Raw genomic sequence first — 17845 nt, 5'->3', positions numbered from 1 at the left:
AAGATTCCTTTGAAGCTTTCGATGTTGAGAGCTTAGTTGATTTGGCTAAGTCCTATCCAGATGATTTTGATTCTATCCAGTTGAAGGAACTTGCTCATGAGCTTCCTTTCTACATTGATAATGTGCGAGCAGACGAAAGATTTACAGGCCTGAAAACTATTTATGAACTTGGTAAGCTGATGGTTAGTACAAATAAGCATCTTGCTTTTCCTTTGGTCTATCAGCTCCTGAAGCTAGTATTAGTGCTGCCTGTCGCAACTGCATCAGTGGAGAGATGTTTCTCTGGAATGAAAATAGTGAAGACTGTGCTACGTAATCACATTGGTGATGATTTCATGAACTACTGCATCATTTGTTTCTTGGAGCAAAGACTTCTATATTCAACTTCACGTAAGGATGTAATAGATTACTTTTTGAAGATCAAAGAACGTAGAGGTCAAGAAAAATAGAGAGGTAACTACTTTTGTAATCAGTTTTAGGATACATTCGCAACTATTATTATTTTTATTTATGTCAGGTTACTAAAAAAACATTATAGACATGTTATACGAGCTACACATTTTTGGATATAAATTTTCTACCTTGTTTTTAATGGGACACATTAGTGTTACTTGTTTGTGTTGACCCCGGCGACCTTTTATCCTGGCTTCGCCCCTGCATTTAGGGTTAGAAACATAGTTCATATTTATTCATCAAGTATCAGAATACACAGCAATAGCCGCCGAGACAGTATCATTGTGGGAGATAAATCATTTTCATCCCACGCGTAGCGGAATGCAACTTTTTTTTTTTTGTTTAGTTGTAGCGGAAGGCAACTAGCCAACCGCTATAAGCGCATTCCAGTCACAGTGGCCCAAGAGAGTTGCCCCTGGCAGGTTTGGTTTGAGCCCAAATTTGACATACAAGAATATTGCCATGCATCCATAATAGTGACCCAATTTTTGGTCATGGCCAACAAATGGTTATCATATATTTTGGCTGTAACCCAAATACTCAGGCAGCATATCTCAAAAAGCGAAAATGCACTAGTAGAACAGAAGTGAATAAATCGGTAAATCCAACAATAATACGTACCATAGAAGAAAAAGAGACATGAAGCACCAGCCCTACAGCCATACAGTATAGTGGCACTAGCTAACAGCAGCGTAAAGACACTATCACCACAAAATGATGATTAAAGATAGCACACCTTGAAACCTATTCCTACCAAAAAGGAAGAAGAAATCCTGGACACAAAAGCCACAGCCAAGCTCTTTTCTCCCAAATGGCGAGAGCCAATGGAAGTATGAAACAAAGTACTTACTTGACAACTTTTTCAACAATACAGACACCAAGACATTGGTAGTGATCGAATTACTTGTCACTGTAGAACCAATCAGACACAAAACTATGTTAAGCGCCGAATCACAGCTAGCTTCCCAAATGATGCAGAATTAGCATTTCAAACTGAAACAATGTCTTTCGTGCTTTTTCAGCAATGCAAAACTGAAAGCATGCAGGGGGAAACAGTAGAACAGTTCTGAAGCATATATGCTCCATTGATTCTTCATAACATTAACATGGTGTTCAATATAGCATAACAAGAAGCATATATAAGGGCTACTTCCGCCATCGAAATTGTTCAGTTCTACTACAAAATAGGAAGAAGAATGAACATGTCCAGCTCCTCATTTGGGTTAGATGCTGCAACCATAGAACATGTCCAGCTCCTCATTTTGAGTAGAACAGACAAAGAACAGCTTAACAGCAGAGCCAAGCGCCAGCAGTAAATCGGTAAACCCACAGACAACAAAGGCAAAAGAGACAGCCATATGACAGTAAAATAACACTAGCCAATGGCAGCATAAATAGAAAATCACCCGCCTTCCAACAGACTACAGCATGACGGTTAAGATAGCACATCTTGCAACCTATTCCTACAAAAAAATTCAAATCTTGGACAAAAAAGTAGCAGCCAAGCTCTTTTATCCGAAATGGTGAAAGCCAGTGCAACAAAGTTCTGGCTAACCTTTTCAACAATAGCTGTATTGAAGTAGCAATCAGCCACAAGCCAGTGGTAGTGACCTGATTACTTGTCGTTGTAGTGAACAATCAAACACAAAACTACGCTGAGCACCAAATCACAGTTAACATAAACAGGGAAGAACAGTAGAACAGTTATAAAGCATAGAAGCTCAATTGTTCATAACATAAACATGATGTTGGAGAAAGAATAATAACAAGTACCAAATATTGATAGCACAAGCGCTACTTCCTCCGTCCAAATTGTTAAGTTCTACTAGTAGTAGTGCGAAATAGTAACAACAAAGAACAAAAGACACGTCTCATATGGGATAGGATAGTCCAGGGGCACAACATCAATCAAACCAGGAGTCCAAAGCAGTAAGATGGAGCACCGCATCTTACAGAACTATGGTGAACGGAGGCTTCTTCTCGTGCACGGCATCTTCTTGTCGCGTCTCAAACAACGGAAGCGAAATCATGCTCTCCTGGAGGCGATGCCGAGTAAGTGTCAAACGTTTTGCAAACCGATTCAAACTGCTTTCATGGTCTTGGCTTTCCACATATCCTAAGAACACACCCTCGATGTCACAATGCAACAGGCAGTCACCACCATGCTGGATCAACAGCTCACGCTCGTTGATCGCAACCATCATAGGGGCGAAATAAATGACCGTCAAATCAAGCGGCGGCGACGCCTCCATCGCCCGCAGGTCAATCCGGTATCGAAATGCCCACGTCTCGGCGTCATAGTCCTGCAGCACCCAAATGTCCTGAGTGAGGCAGTCACCGGACGTGTGGCGCAGAGCAAGGTCGCCACCAAGATCGAAGAGTGAAAAAACGCCGCCCTGCAGCTCTGCTGGGTAGCTCATATGCCGGAATGTCTCGGTTACGGTGTCCAACACGGTTATGCCGAGGCTCAGTGCCCAGTGGAGGGCAGCACGATGGTGGACTGGTGGGAAGTCGGAGGAAGCGGGATAACTCTGTAAAACTGTCGGCCATTGGATGCATCTTGGCTGGTCCGATCCCACCGGGAGGACGAAGTAACGAGGCGGCTCGTACGTGGTGCGCCCCGCCATCTGTGCCGCGAAAACCCAAAGCACCCGGTACTCTCGGGGGGATGCGTCGTGTCGGTAGAAGGCGACGACGTTGGGGGGCCAGCATCCTGCGCGCGACGGAGGAGGCGGCAGGGGAGCGCACTTGCGGGTGGCCGGGTTGCAGATGTAGAAGCCGGACTGATGCGACAGGATGAGGAGGCCATCGCAGGCGGCGATGCTGGAAACTGGATCGGGACTGTACCGGAGGACGGGCCGTATCTTGTGATCTCCGGCGGCGGCGAGGCAGGAGATGCCCTCGCCGTGTTGTTCGATGATGGGGAGCGACGGCTGGCGGCGGTGGTTGTCGAGGATGAAGCTGTCGGTGGAAGTGGCGGCGCGCCACGGCTTGCGGACGGCGCGGCAGCGGAGCACGTCCTTGGGCGGCAGCCGGACCAGGATCTCGTCGACGACGAGCCACTCCGGCAGGTCCTCCGGCATGGTGTCCGGCATGCTGGCTGCTCCTCTGGCGGAAAAGATACGGAGAAGCAGACATTACTACTAGCACAACCGCATGATGATTGATGATAAAAGAAAATACAACAGCAGCAGGTCGGGCGAGCAGCGAGGGATTGGGCGCAAGAAAGAAGTGCCTCAGCGATGATCTAGTACAAATAGGATTACGAGGAGAGAAAGGAATGGATTCGAAAGCGGGGAAGAACCAAGAGGATTTACCTTGGGGCAGACTCCGGAGGACGGCCGGCCGGACGATCGTCGGCGGCGATCTGAAAGCGGGGAAGAAGGCGCTGTTGGCGAAGCTGGGGAAGAAGGAGCCTTGGCAATGCTGGTGTCTCGTCTGTCGTGCGCAGCGCAGTAAAGGAGGAGGTGGAGGAAAGGATGGGCGGCACGCTCTGCCTCTGTTGCAGCGGTCAATGGAACTGGACGACGAGCTGCGTAGCCTTTTCAGGTGCGCAGCCTAGCTACGACGATTGATGTCCAATCGTGTACACACCGCCATCAACCGTGGTTTGGTACTCCGCCCGTTATAGTATAGACCACATACGTAGCAGAGTGCATACATCGAAAAATAATCTGCAGAGGAGAAGCATTTTTTTTCACTAAAAAAACCAAATTATTACTACATAGCCAAAACAACCAAATTAAGGCATACGCTCACACTCTTATTAGGGTTTTAAACCTATTTATAATACCGTCCAACCAATGACCAAAAATATGGGTAACACTTGTGGACGGATAAGGTTCACAAGTGTTACTAGAACCTTATAACACTTGTGAAAACTTGTGTCGGGTGAAAACTTGCATTGAAAAAAGGTGTGTTTGGTTGTCTCATCATGAGTAAAAAAGATCATTGATAAGGTTCTAGTGAAACACATCACGGCCTTGTGTCGGGTTAATCGATTCCAGCCCAGATAAAAGGTTATGCCATGACACAAGTCGGGCGCCAATCAAATCCCGCCTGAACGAAATATTCGGCGGGGAAGAACTGAGCACGTGCCCAGTAATATTATTCTTATCGCGAGCAATGTTATAAGGTTGGATATTGCTCTCTGAGACTGGCATCGCCTATCTAGATGTCTTCCCAGAAACGAATCTCCAACCCGTCCTTTATTGCGCAAGACCCAAAGCAAAGGAGATGTTTCTTTGCCGCCATTAGGCTAGCCCAAAAGTGCGCGTCACCATGTTTCGAATATGCTTAAGATACTGCCTTTAGGCATAAATACTTGTTGCGCAACATGGTTTGCCAAACACCATTCTCAGTAAGAAGTCAAATATAAACGGCATTTACAAAGTAAAGTGGCATCCAAACAGATGGGGTACATTTTAATATGAATTAAACGACATTCTCTTTGTCTGGATTTTTAGTTCCCTCATATTTTGGATGAAAAATTGACCATACTTTGAGTAGTCAAATATAAATGATATACCATAAAAATTATATTGTCAGGTTAATATTAAAAACATTTCAAAATAATATTATTTTCTTTACACATAACTCATATATTTTTGAACAAAATTTACTTTGACTCAGAATACAACGAAGACTAATAAATTCAGACGAAGAAAGTATAATTTTATGCATGTAACACACGTTTTACTAGTCAATGTTAGACTTTGAAGTAAGTGTGTGTCATGTAAATATTGGCGTGGGAGTAGCTCAGTGATTGACCCAAAATATCTCAAGGTTCTTTACACTCATCTAAGCGAGATATACCCAGACTAGAAATTTCCTAGTTCACCTTCGCTGTTCCAACTCTTTTGATGGTAAGTATCTTCTTGCAGAAAATTATATGGTTGCCTAATACTGTAGGAATAAAGAGGATATATAATATTAAATAGGTATTTGTTTCTTTTTTGTGTTTTGTTAATCCCGTGAATCAAAGTGGGACTTTGATATTAATTTGGGCAGTTTAAAATCCTAAGGTGATGATTACATGGTTCGGACCCCTAAATTCATATAGTGTAAGGGCATCTTCAACGCAGACCATCAAAACACATGTATATGTCCGGAGAGTGACGTAATTATCTGGGCGCAGCTTGTCATCCAGTGTGATATCTCTCGACAAATCTGGCTATCCGAAATCCCGTCAATTGGATGCAAACCAGGGGGCTTTGCAGGCATCCAAAATACCCGAGATAAGAATGTTAGGGGTTAAACATTAAAGCCATATCTTTCGTTGTGTCTGGTGAAAGTTGTTTGTTCTAAAAATATACTCCCGAGTGTCAACAATCATCTAAATGATAGTTTAGTATGTGAAGTTCGCCAAAGCAAAATTATGACATAGACTATTTTGAAAAATAAGGATGAACTATGATTGTTTGATGACTAAGAACGTAGTTTGTTGGATTACAATCAGCCTTAACATGTGAATAGATCATTATATGTAAACAGGCCTTTGTGAGCCTCCAAAATATCTTTGAGTCCATGGCCAATACTCCTTGTTAATGAGAATTTTTATGCGAGGAAGTTATTGTTTATAATACATAATGATGTTAGTAAATGTGATGTTGTCATATTCATACTCTTTACTATCAACACCTCTCTCCATAACTTGTAGTCATGTTTACTGGGTTCGGTATTCGTTTAGAGACGAACGGAGTCTAAGTTTCGAGGGGGCTGATACATCAATTCTGCTCATTATTTCATACTACAGTTTATCCCATTTCAATGATATATTTCATATGATGATGTAATTTTAATGTATTTTCTCTCTTAAATTGCAAGATAAACAAAAAAAGGAATATTATCAGACAACTGGAATTTTCCAGAGAACCAAAAGCAGCGGGGATTTTACTGAATTATTTAAAATATGAAGCCATGAGCCAGATGATGGGCCATAGCGTACCCACCAGGGTGCCACGCATCCTAGACACGTGCTACCTGCCCGCGTTGGCCCCTAGTGGCTCCTCTCCTGATGCCCTTTTGCCATAAATTCCCACAACCCTAGAAAAAATCACAAAAAAATCCTTGGTACTTTAATTCCGCCGCCACCTGTGAGGCAACCTAGGTGCACTTTTGCTGCCCGGCAGAGCGATTGTGCGGGGGAAACTTCACTCCGGGAGGGGCAAATTAAATCCATTGTCCTCACTAATGCTCCGTTCATTGTCAGCATCATCATCTTTATCAACACCGTCTCATCTTAAAACCCTAGTTCATCCTTTTTGTTCAATCTTTGTATCAAGCCTCAGATTGATAATTGGGAGTACTTGTGTCTATTACACTTTGTAGTTGATGCATATGGGATTTATCGGTGAAAGATTGTTGTGTTTAGATTGTTCCTCAAATATTTATACCCATTGATCATAATTCATATGAGTCTTGTGAGTACATCCATTACTTCTTGAGGACATGAGAGAAGTTTTGTTGCTATTAATCATGTGAGATTACCGTTTAATGTTTTGATGATATATTATGTTGTTCTCCCTATGGTGGTGTTATATGAATGTTGATTACATGATACTTCATCATCTTTGGGCCTAAGGGAAGACATTGTGAAATTAGTTTGTAAATGATGGGTTGCGGGAATGATAGAAACCCAAATCTCAGTTTATTGATTGTTCCGTAAGAGGCTTTCCTGGATCATATGGTCTAATGTTATAGTTAAATTTATCTTAATTATTTCTCTTGTATTTGTAGATGCTTGTATGCTCATAAATAGGTATTTCTAGAAGTAAGGACAATATCTTAGCTCCGGTCCAACCACACAACACTTATCGAATTAATAAATGGTAACTTAATGAATCATGGTGAAAGTAACTTGACCAGATTCCGGAGTGTCTTCAAAAGCATTTTAGCTTAGCATATATAAGGATTGGGTCACTTGCCGCACTCTATTACTTTTGTTATTATTTATCTTATTATAAATTATCTTGCTATCAAATTATCTATGGAACTATCATCATAGTGAAAACCTACCTGAAAACTACTTGTCAATTTCTTCTGCTCCTCATTGTGTTCGACACTCTTACTTGTTAAAAAAAATACTCGGTATCCCATATACCTGTTGGTCACTTGCAAATGGCAGTTGCGTCCATCAGACCTGTTGGAGGGAGGTGCTTGATCATTACCTCGTCAAAAGCGGCGCAGTTCATCTGGCGCCCCACGCCGGGGCGACGGCACAACTCCTCTGGTGGCACATCTTTGTCGTGGTGCTAGGATCCGAGTCAGAGGTAATCGGCGACATGCATGGTCCTGGCCTAGGCGCTAATATGGTCCCGCCGTGCTAGGCTGCTACAGCTCTCGTGGCCAAAGCCACGGAGGCGAACATCCTCCGCTACAACTCGACCAGTCCATGCTGGATAAGATGGTTTTGTAAAACCAGGAACACATTGACTATCAAACGATAAATATTCAGTCAAAGAAGGAGTCTCAAAGAAGCGCAACTTCTCTCTCTCTCTCCATCAGTTCCATCCATCGATTGGTAGTTCCATCCACATCACCTTGGCAGGAACCCTCTTTCTGGGGCGCTCGCTGTCAACATCACCAAGGTCATCTCGTCTAATCTTATACCGCAATGCACCACATACCGAACATGCGTTCAAATCCTTGTATGCACCGCGGTAGAGGATGCCGTCATTAGGGCATGCATGTATCTTCTGCACCTCCAATCCTAGAGGGCATAGAACCTTCTTTGCTCCGTATGTATTGTCGGGCAATTTGGTATCCTTTGGAAGCTTTCTTCTTCAATATTTTCAGTAGCTTCTCAAATCCATTGTCAGATACACCATTGTCTGCCTTCCATTGCAGCAATTCCAGTGTGGTACCGAGCTTTATGTTGCCATTTTCGCAATTTGGGTACAACCCTTTTTTTTATCCTCTAACATGTTATCGAAATTCAACTTCTCCCTTTCACTTTGGCATTGTCTCTTTTCATCAACAATGATCCGACGAAGATCATCATCGGGCACATCATCTGGTTCTTCTTGATCTTTAGCTTCCCCCGTTGCAGCATCACCGTATTCAGGGGGCGGATAGTTGTCATCACCCTCTTCTTCTTTGTTGTCTTCCATCATAACCCCTCTTTCTCCGTGCTTGGTCCAAACATTATAGTGTGACATGAAACCCTTCTCAAGCAGGTGGATGTGAAGGGTTTTCCGGTTAAAGTAAGACTTTGTATTCTTACAGATAAGGCATGGACAACACATAAAACCATTCTGCTTGTTTGCCTCAGCCACTTTGAGAAAATTATGCACGCCATTAATGTACTCGGAGGTGCGTTTGTCACCGTACATCCATTGTCGGTTCATCTATGTTTATTATATATAATTAAGTGTGTCAAAAACCATTACAGAACATCATGAATAGAGAAGTGACCAAATTAATAGAAGTTCATTATCACATTAAAACCAAAGCACAATAGTGATCAAATGTTATTACTGACAAAATAAATACATAAAGTTCATACATAGTTCTCATTGAACAACATATAGCTCTCTAGAACATCTAATTAAACCATACATTGAAACTATATAAAACATTTCAATGCAACAACAAATGCGATCATAATCGCAAATAAGGTAAAAATTGATCCAACGACATAATGATACCAAGCCCCAATATGAATGACATATTTTCTAATTTTTCTAATCTTCAAGCGCATTACATCCATCTTGATCTTGTGACCATCGACGATATCCGCAACATGCAACTCCAATTTCATCTTCTCCTCCTCAATTCTTTTCAATTTTTTCTTCAAGTAATTGTTTGATTTGTCAACTAAATTTAACCTCTCATCAATAGGGCCGGTTGGAATTTCCGGTTCACATACCTCCTAGATAAAAACATCGATGTGACGTTGGTCGGCATAATTGTCATAAACAGTAAATGAAACAAATCGTTATAAAAGATAATATATACCACATCCGAATCATAGACAGGACGAGGGCCGACGGAGGTGGATACCAAAACCATCGCACTATGTAATAACAAATAACAATAAAAGTAAGAAAATTATACAAATATCTATCTAAATCATACAAGTAAGATTTTTTTTCTTTTAGAAAGAAGATAAGAATAAGAGGCTCACCACGGTGGTGCCGGCAATGAGATCGGCGCGGGCGGTCGACGGCGGTGAGGATGGGGACGGGACAGGACGGACCGCCAAACTTAGAAAAATCTTGAGGAAAATGGAGCTTGGACAAGAAGCTTAGAGAGGAGAAAGCTTAAGTGTGGCTCAGGCATTTCATCGAACACCTCATGTGCATAGGAGGTGAGCTAGAGCACCACAAACCTCTCCCACGGCCGGCCACAAAAACAGAGCACTGGCTCTGTTCGCGGGCAGGGGGCTGGGTATATATAGGCTTCTCTTTAGTCCCAGTTTGTGGCTAAAACCGGTACAAAAGGACAATCTTTGGTCTCGGTTCCAGCCACCAACTGGGACTAAAGGTGTCAGGCCAGGAGCGAGGCCCATTGGTCTCGGCTCATGTCTGGAACCGGGACCAAAGGCGTCAGACGAACCGGGACCAATGGCCCCTGAGGCCCGGCCGGCGCCCTGGCCTCACGAACTGGAACTGATGCACCCTTTGGTCCCGGTTCGTGAGTGAACCGGGATTAATGCCCTTACCCAGGCCTCAACCAAAGCCCTATTTTCTACTAGTGTATGCTCATAAGTAGGTATTTGGAGAAGTAAGGATAATATCTTAGCTCCGGTCCAACCACACAACACTTATCGAATTAATAAACGGTAACTTAATGAATCATGGTGAAAGTAACTTGACAAGATTCCGAAGTGTCTTCAAAAGCATTTTTAGCTTAGTATATATAAGGATTGCGTCACTTGCTGCACTCTATTACTTTTGTTATTATTTATCTTGTTACAAATTATCTTGCTATCAAGTTATCTATGGAACTATCATTACAGTGAAAACCTAGCAGAAAACTACTTGTCAATTTCTTCTGCTCCTCATTTGTGTTCGACACTCTTGCTTGACGAAAATACTGCGGTAGATCCCAAATACTTGTTGGTCACTTACAAATGGCAGCTTCATCCGCCGGGCCTGGTGGAGGGAGGTGCCTCATCATTACCTCGTCAAAAGCGGTGCAGTTCATCTGGTGCCCCACGCCGGGGCGACAGCACAACTCCTCTGGTGGCGCATCTTCCCCGTGGTGCTAGGATCCGAGTCAGAGGTAATCGGCGACATGCATGGTCCTGGTCCAGGTGCTAATATGGCGCGGCGTGCCCGCCGTGCTAGGATGCTACAACTCTTGTGGCGAAAGCCGCGGAAGCGGAGCCGCTATGGGTGACTGGCACCCTTGGCTGTTTGGTAACGTAGGAGAAAACAAAAATTTCCGACCTACGCACCAGCCCAAGAGCACTATGGAGACTGCATACAAGGTTTGATCTTTTCGTTACCGACTCGTAGCATAATGGAAGTAGAGTCGATGACGATCGGCGGTGCAGATCCCCGCAGCTAGGATTTACAACCTCCCAACCGCGAGGATGAATACCCTCGTCTGCCCCTTGGACAGCCCTCTGGGAGGCGGTCAGACAGTCCCTCGAACGGTCACTCGGACAACCCTTCGGGAGGACCTTCGAAACTCGGACGGTCACACGGACAGCCCTTCGGGAGGCACTCTCGATCTAAGACCGAAACTACGATCTCTCTACAGAGTTGCACACATACGATGTCATCTATCCGGCAGGGTTTCGCCGTCCAGAACTAGTTCCCACCGGAACCCAGACAACCTTTCGGCTCTACCAAACTATTTCGCTGGGAGGGAGAGAGAAGCCAGATCATGCATGACACTTGTATGTGAGAAAGAGTGTGTCTTTAGGCAGCCCCCTCCATCCCTATTTATAGGCCAAGCCCAAGGGTGGCTTCTCCAAGAAGCCAAGGGGATAATACCAAAAGGCCCTCAAGGTGGCTTCTCCAAGAAGCCAAGCAAAAAAGCACTTTCACTATTCATGATGACATTTTTCAGCGTCCGTTCAAACCGAAAATATTTATCTGGGCCTAGAATATTTCTAGTACCCACTAAAATAATTTTCACCGTGTTCCGGAACAATTCTAGATTAGTGATTTTCATCTGCGAAAAGCAAATAAGAATGCGTTTTCACTATTCATGAAGACAATTTTTCACGTCCATTAAATCCGAAAATCTTTCTGTGGGTCTTAGAATAATTCCAGCACCCACTAAAACCATTTTGGATTCGTTCCGAACCAATTTCAGATTAGTGAATTTCATCTGCGAAAAGCAACCAAACCGGTACCGACAGCTCCGGAACATTTCCGGTTTTTGTCTCGAAAATTCCTAAAAGTTTCCAGAATAATTCTGGCACCCTCCAAGAATTATCAGGTGTGTCCCGAAACCAATTTGACTTAATAGTATATCCCGAAACAACTTTTCGGTTTTATGAAACTATTTCGCTATTCTCTCTCCGGAACTCTGCCATTGTCTCCGAAACTTTTTCGGCAAATTTCTCTCAGACTCCCTGTCTAGTATTCAGCAGATAGATGACCCTTAAGCGTGTGACCCTATAGGTTCGGTGAAGCATAGACATGACCGGAACACTTTCCGATCAATGATCAACATCGGAGCCGTGGACACCCATATTGACCCCTATACCCACACGAATGAATATTCGAGTGAACCTCCAGTTGTCGTGTGCTATTCCTTTTGCTTCGTGATATGTTACAAATACCCGAGGTGAGACATGTTGACATCCCCGTGGATCAACAACTTGTTCATTATGCCAGTTACCCGCAAGCCGCCGTAATAGCCACCCATTTACAGATGACGTTTAACAAACCCCAAAATTCATGAAGCAAGCATGAAGAAACTCGATACTCTCATGGTCTAAGAAATCATGCAAACGTTAACCATCTTTGTGTTATTTACCATTAATTTGTGACAAATGAATCTCATAGCATAATATAATCCGAGTCGATTCAACACAAATGTTCTCTTAACATTGTGCCCTCAAAGTTGCTGGCATAGACATGCCCATGATCAGGAAAACAGAACTATCATGCAACACTTGAGCTAGTCTTAGAGGCCAGACTAAAAATACTTCTTACCGTTTATTATTTCACACGTGCATATGAGTCTTCCTCCGAGCCTCGAGTTATTGTAGACTCAAGAACCATAACAGTTATAGCATGAAATATAAACATAATTATGAACATGAAGATAAATAATAGCATTTATTATTGCCTCTAGGGCATATCTCCTACACTGACATCGCATCCAAGTCATGGAAGTGTTAGGCTCCGACCACGACGTGTCTATTGTGGACCTTACCTCGACCGAAGACGTCAATGCCACGACCGCCGAAGAGGAAGGGTAGGACATGAGAGACGGGCGGCGCCATGTATCCCATGTCTCACTCTACCTCACCGGCAATTGGACGTTCACTTTCGCGGGCCTCATGGCCGTCGGACATGGGGCACGGAAAAGAACAACAAAGACGGGTGCTGGTGAAGATTAGACGGTTTAATGTTGCACGTATTTGCATAAATTTAAGAATTTGCTAATGAGGTATTTGGTTCTGAAATATGACATTTGAGGATACTTATGTGTCACTATGCGCGGACGCGCCATCAACGGATGTTTATGAGGCCAGATTTGTTGTTAAGTCCAGCTGCAGATGCTAGTATAGCAAACCAGTATACCAGCTCAATCAGTCAATGCTGGATAAGATGGTTTTGTAAAACAAGAAAAACATTGACCGTCAAACTGTAAAGATTCAGTCAAAGGAAGAAGTCTCAAAGAAGCGCAGTCTCTCTCTCTCCATCATCAATTCCAGCCTACGCTCCACGGCTGAAAAGGCTACGCCCGCAGCAGAAGCAGAGCGTGCACGTCGTCTCACACCGCCCTCCTTTACTGTGCACGACAGACGAGGCAGCAGCTTCTCAAAGCCTAGGTTTTCTCCCTCGCATCAATTCGCATCAATCCGCAAGGCTCAACCATAACCAGGCGACGCCGCTGGAAATCGCCACTATCGCCCAGTCCTCCTCCGGCTTCCGCTCCGACGTAAGAGCAACTCCAGCCGCGTCCCCAACACACCACCTAGTCGACTTTTTATGCGTCGGCGCAAAAAAAAAACATCCTAGTTATGCCCTTAAAACGCTGAATTCCGCCACACTGGGGCACTCGGGGGCTCCGGCGATCACAGACCAAACCCGGCGCACTGGGGCACTCGGGGGCTCCGGCGCAAGGGAAAACTACACCTGGGCCACATTGTCAGGCGAAAAGTTAAGTCGACCGTCCAGATTCGCCCCCCTCCCCGCTCGGCCGCCAGCCTTTCGATACCGGCGCCGCCCACCATCTACCACAGCTAGAGCTAGATAGGCCATTCCCCGTCGAAAAAGAGAAGAGGTTTCGCCGTCGCAGCCTCTCCACCATCGTCCGTGCGATTTCTCCGGCGTTCCGACCACCACGCCCGCAAGGTGTTCGGCGATTTGTCTGCTCGGCCCAGTGATGGACTCACACGACGAGGAGGCGCTCGAGGCGTTGCTGGAGGAGGAAGCCGAAACCGCCGTCCAGGAGCAGGAGCATCTCATGTTGCTCGCCGCCCTCGCCGACCTGCTCGCGAGCAATGAAAAGCCACGGCGAGGTAGCTCAGTGCCGGGGCAGGTGAAAGCAAAGAACCGACGTCGTCTGGAAGGCTACTGCATGATCTGCTCTGACTATGTCGACGCTCCATTGCACGGCGAGAAAACATTTTGTCACACCCTAGCTAGTTCATGCATTAGAGTGTTGCATCATGTCTATTCCATTCAACAGAAACTTGAAATGGGGATGACAGAACACCCAGCCCCCTCTGAAACCAACTAGGGTTTACTAAAAATAATTTCAATGAACCCGAAATGCCCCTCTAAAATGTCCATCATTTTTGTCTTGGTTCAGAACCTATGCCAAAAGTGGTGCACAATTTTCTAGGTCATCCTAAGGTCTTTAAATTAAATCATAAGTATTTGAGTTTGGGCATTTAAATTATATAAAATATTTTAAATGTCCAAATAATCCTAAACTAAAATGTTCCATGTTGTTTATATTCTAAACAGTGGGCATGAGCAGTTTGGGGTTTTTTGGAGTTGTTTAGGTATTTATAGTAATTCCACAAAGTTACAGAAAATAATAGAAAACAGAAATAAAAAGAGAGAGAGGGAACTAACCTGGCAGCCCACCAGCCGGCCCACCTAGCCGGCCCAGCCCAGCAACCGCTCCAGCGAGCTGCTTGCCTTCGCCAGGCAGGCAGGCAGGTGCTTGACGGCGGCACCAGCGCGCGCCACGCAGCTGCCCGTCGCCCTGCTTCCTCCCCTCGCCGCCCTGCTGGCCTGGACGACCTCCACGTCGCGCCCCGAACCCCGTGGACACATCCATTCACCCCCTGCCTCTCTCCCTCGCTCTCCCATTCCATGGCCGACGCTGCCGCGCCCGCGCCACCGTGAAACCTGCGCTCTCCGTCGTCCCTGCACCGCGCCGCCGTGTCCAGGAGCTCTGCCGCCCTCCTCTACTTCGAGCTAGCCGAGCCCCGAGCGCTCGCTTGCCTCGAGGCCTCTACACCGACCTCGCCCGACTCCGCCATCGCCGGAGATCCCTTTCGCCTTCACCACCGCACCAGATCGTCCCCGACCGCATCGTCTGCTTCCTCGAGACCGCTGTGAGCCCAGCTACCTTTCCCCCCTTTCCTTTCTCGCTCTCGTGCACCACAGCGAGCACACGAAGCTTCACCGCACGCGCCGCCGCCGAGCTCGTCGCCGACATGTCTCCGGCCAACCACAGGCCACACCACCGTGGCCAACACACTCACCGCGTCCCCAGGAGCCCAACGCACCTCACCACGAGCCTCGCCGTGTTCCGTTGCCTTGGGTTCATCCTCACCCGAACTCCGGCGACCGCCAAAGTCGTCGCCGGCGACGTTTCCGGCCACCCCGAGCTCAACCACCACCACCAAGAGCTGCGGCCTGCGTCCAGCTATGCGTAGATGCCCTCCGCCGCTCATTTGGTCGCCGGAACGCAAAAATGCACTCTCGCCGCCGCGTTCGGCCTCGCCGGCGGCTAAACGCCGGTGGGTTTGACCCTGTTGACCTAACCGGGTGGGCCCAGTTTGACCCCCTGGGTCAATGACAGGTGGGGCCCAGCCCTGTTAACTAATTAGGATTAGTATTAACTGATATTTAGTTAAACTAATTACACTGACACGCGGGACCCCCTAGTCAGGTTTGACCTGGACTGTTCCGTTGACCACTGACGTCATCCTGACGTAATGCTGGCGTAGTAATTTATTTACTAGAATTATTATTACACAGGAAATTCCAAAATTACCACAAACTTCAAAAAATCATAGAAATTAATCTGTAGCTCCAAATGCAAAGTGTTATATATGAAAAATGATCAGAAAAATCCAATCTATCCATCTGTACTGGTTTCATGCATGTTTAAACAATTTAACCTGCTGTTTAGTACAGAACAAGATAAAGCACTTATAAGGGCCATTTATGAGTTTGAAACTTGAATCTTTGGTTCAAAATGGTTCAAACCCATCTGGTTTTAGTTGCATTAGCCCAATACACTCATTTTACCATGTCTCATGCATGCATCATATTGTTGCATATTGTTTGGTGATGTTTGTGTATCGGTGCTCTATGCGGCAGGTTCTGCCCCCGAGGAGTACCACGATTACCCTAACGAAGAACAATACCAGTGCACCAACCCATCAGGCAAGCAACCAACCATTTGATCATATAGATACAATCCCATGTTCTCGCTTCTGCTCTCTTTTACTGCATTAAGACAACGCGATTCAAACTGCTGTGTGCTACGGTAGTTGAACCCATTTCCTCTGCATGACCTGTTATTGCCACAGTAACTAGATGAAACCCACTAGCATGTGTAGGAGTTGATTGAGCCATATGTATGTGTTGTTCCTACCTTGCTATGCCTGCTATGCTTAGAGTCGTGTCAGGTCTGGTTCATCTGGGTGATGGGCTAGAGTGAACTGATCATGCCGGTAATGAGAGTGATGTGTTGAACATGATTTGGTAAAGGTATCGATGAGAGGCCATGTAGGAGTACATGGTGGGTTGTTTCATTGAAGCCGATCTTAAGCACTGAGATCTGTATGTGTGATTTAAGATTCAGCTACTACCATGCATTGGGCCCTGAAATATGACCCCGCTCGACTTCTTATCCACCCTAGTCCTCTGTCCAGGAGTTGCAAGTAGTTTCTGGTGTTTGTAGCTTACTGGAGGCCGTGGACAGCGCTGACCCGCGGGGTGGGCTGTGATGCGGTAGGTACGTGGCACGGTGTACCGGATGCCCGTTAGGTATCTCGGGAACCCTGCACATCGTTCGGGGCCGTATGTGGAAACCTCGGCCGGACTCCCTGTGGATGGAACCTGGATAGGCGATAAACCTGGACTAGAGACTTAGGTGTTTAGGTAGGTGTGACGCCCCCGATTCAATCGTACACTAATCATGCACGCAAATGTGTACGATCAAGATCAGGGACTCACGGGAAGATATCACAACACAACTCTAAAACATAAATAAGTCATACAAGCATCATAATACAAGCCAGGGGCCTCGAGGGCTCGAATACAAGTGCTCGATCATAGACGAGTCAGCAGAAGCAACAATATCTGAGTACAGACATAAGTTAAACAAGTTTGCCTTAAGAAGGCTAGCACAAACTGGGATACAGATCAAAAGAGGCGCAGGCCTCCTGCCTGGGGTCCTCCTAAACTACTCCCGGTCGTTGTCAGCGGGCAGCACGTAGTAGTAGGCACCTCCGGTGTAGTAGGGGTCGTCGTCGACGGTGGCGTCTGGCTCCTGGACTCCAGCACCTGGTTGCGACAACCAGAAAGAAAGGAAAATGGGAGAAAGGGGGGAGAAAGCAACCGTGAGTACTCATCCAAAGTACTCGCAAGCAAGGAACTACACTACATATGCATGGGTATATGTGTAAGGAGGCCATATCAGTGGACTGAACTGCAGAATGCCAGAATAAGAGGGGGATAGCTAATCCTGTCGAAGACTACGCTTCTGGCAGCCTCCGTCTTGCATCAAGTAGAAGCGAGTAGATTGAAGTCCTCCAAGTAGCATCTCCAAGTAGCATCTCCAAGTAGCAGCTCCAGTAGCATCGCATAGCATAAACCTACCCGGCGATCCTCCTCTCGTCGCCCTGTAGAAAAGCGATCACCGGGTTGTCTGTGGAACTTGGAAGGGTGTGTTTTATTAAGTATCCGGTTCTAGTTGTCATAAGGTCAAGGTACAACTCCAAGTCGTCCTGTTACCGAAGATCACGGCTATTCGAATAGATTAACTTCCCTGCAGGGGTGCACCA

At 45.7% G+C, this 17845-nt stretch overlaps 1 protein-coding gene across 1 annotated transcript; it reads right to left on the bottom strand.

Annotated features, from left to right (window-relative positions):
- Positions 1–2239: 2239 nt before the first annotated feature.
- Positions 2240–3949, bottom strand: LOC119280522 (F-box/LRR-repeat/kelch-repeat protein At2g27520-like). Its single transcript, XM_037561349.1, has 2 exons — positions 3771–3949; positions 2240–3561 (listed from the first exon to the last, which is right to left on the bottom strand). The coding sequence occupies exon 2, from the start codon at positions 3546–3548 to the stop codon at positions 2403–2405; it is 1146 nt and encodes a 381-aa protein (XP_037417246.1). The 5' UTR covers positions 3549–3561; positions 3771–3949; the 3' UTR covers positions 2240–2402.
- Between the last annotated feature and the right edge of the window lie 13896 nt (positions 3950–17845).

The sequence above is a fragment of the Triticum dicoccoides genome, chromosome 3B (genome assembly GCF_002162155.2).
Source record: "Triticum dicoccoides isolate Atlit2015 ecotype Zavitan chromosome 3B, WEW_v2.0, whole genome shotgun sequence".
In the NCBI taxonomy this organism is placed as follows: domain Eukaryota; kingdom Viridiplantae; phylum Streptophyta; class Magnoliopsida; order Poales; family Poaceae; genus Triticum; species Triticum dicoccoides.
This window is presented reverse-complemented; position numbering and strand designations above follow the sequence as displayed.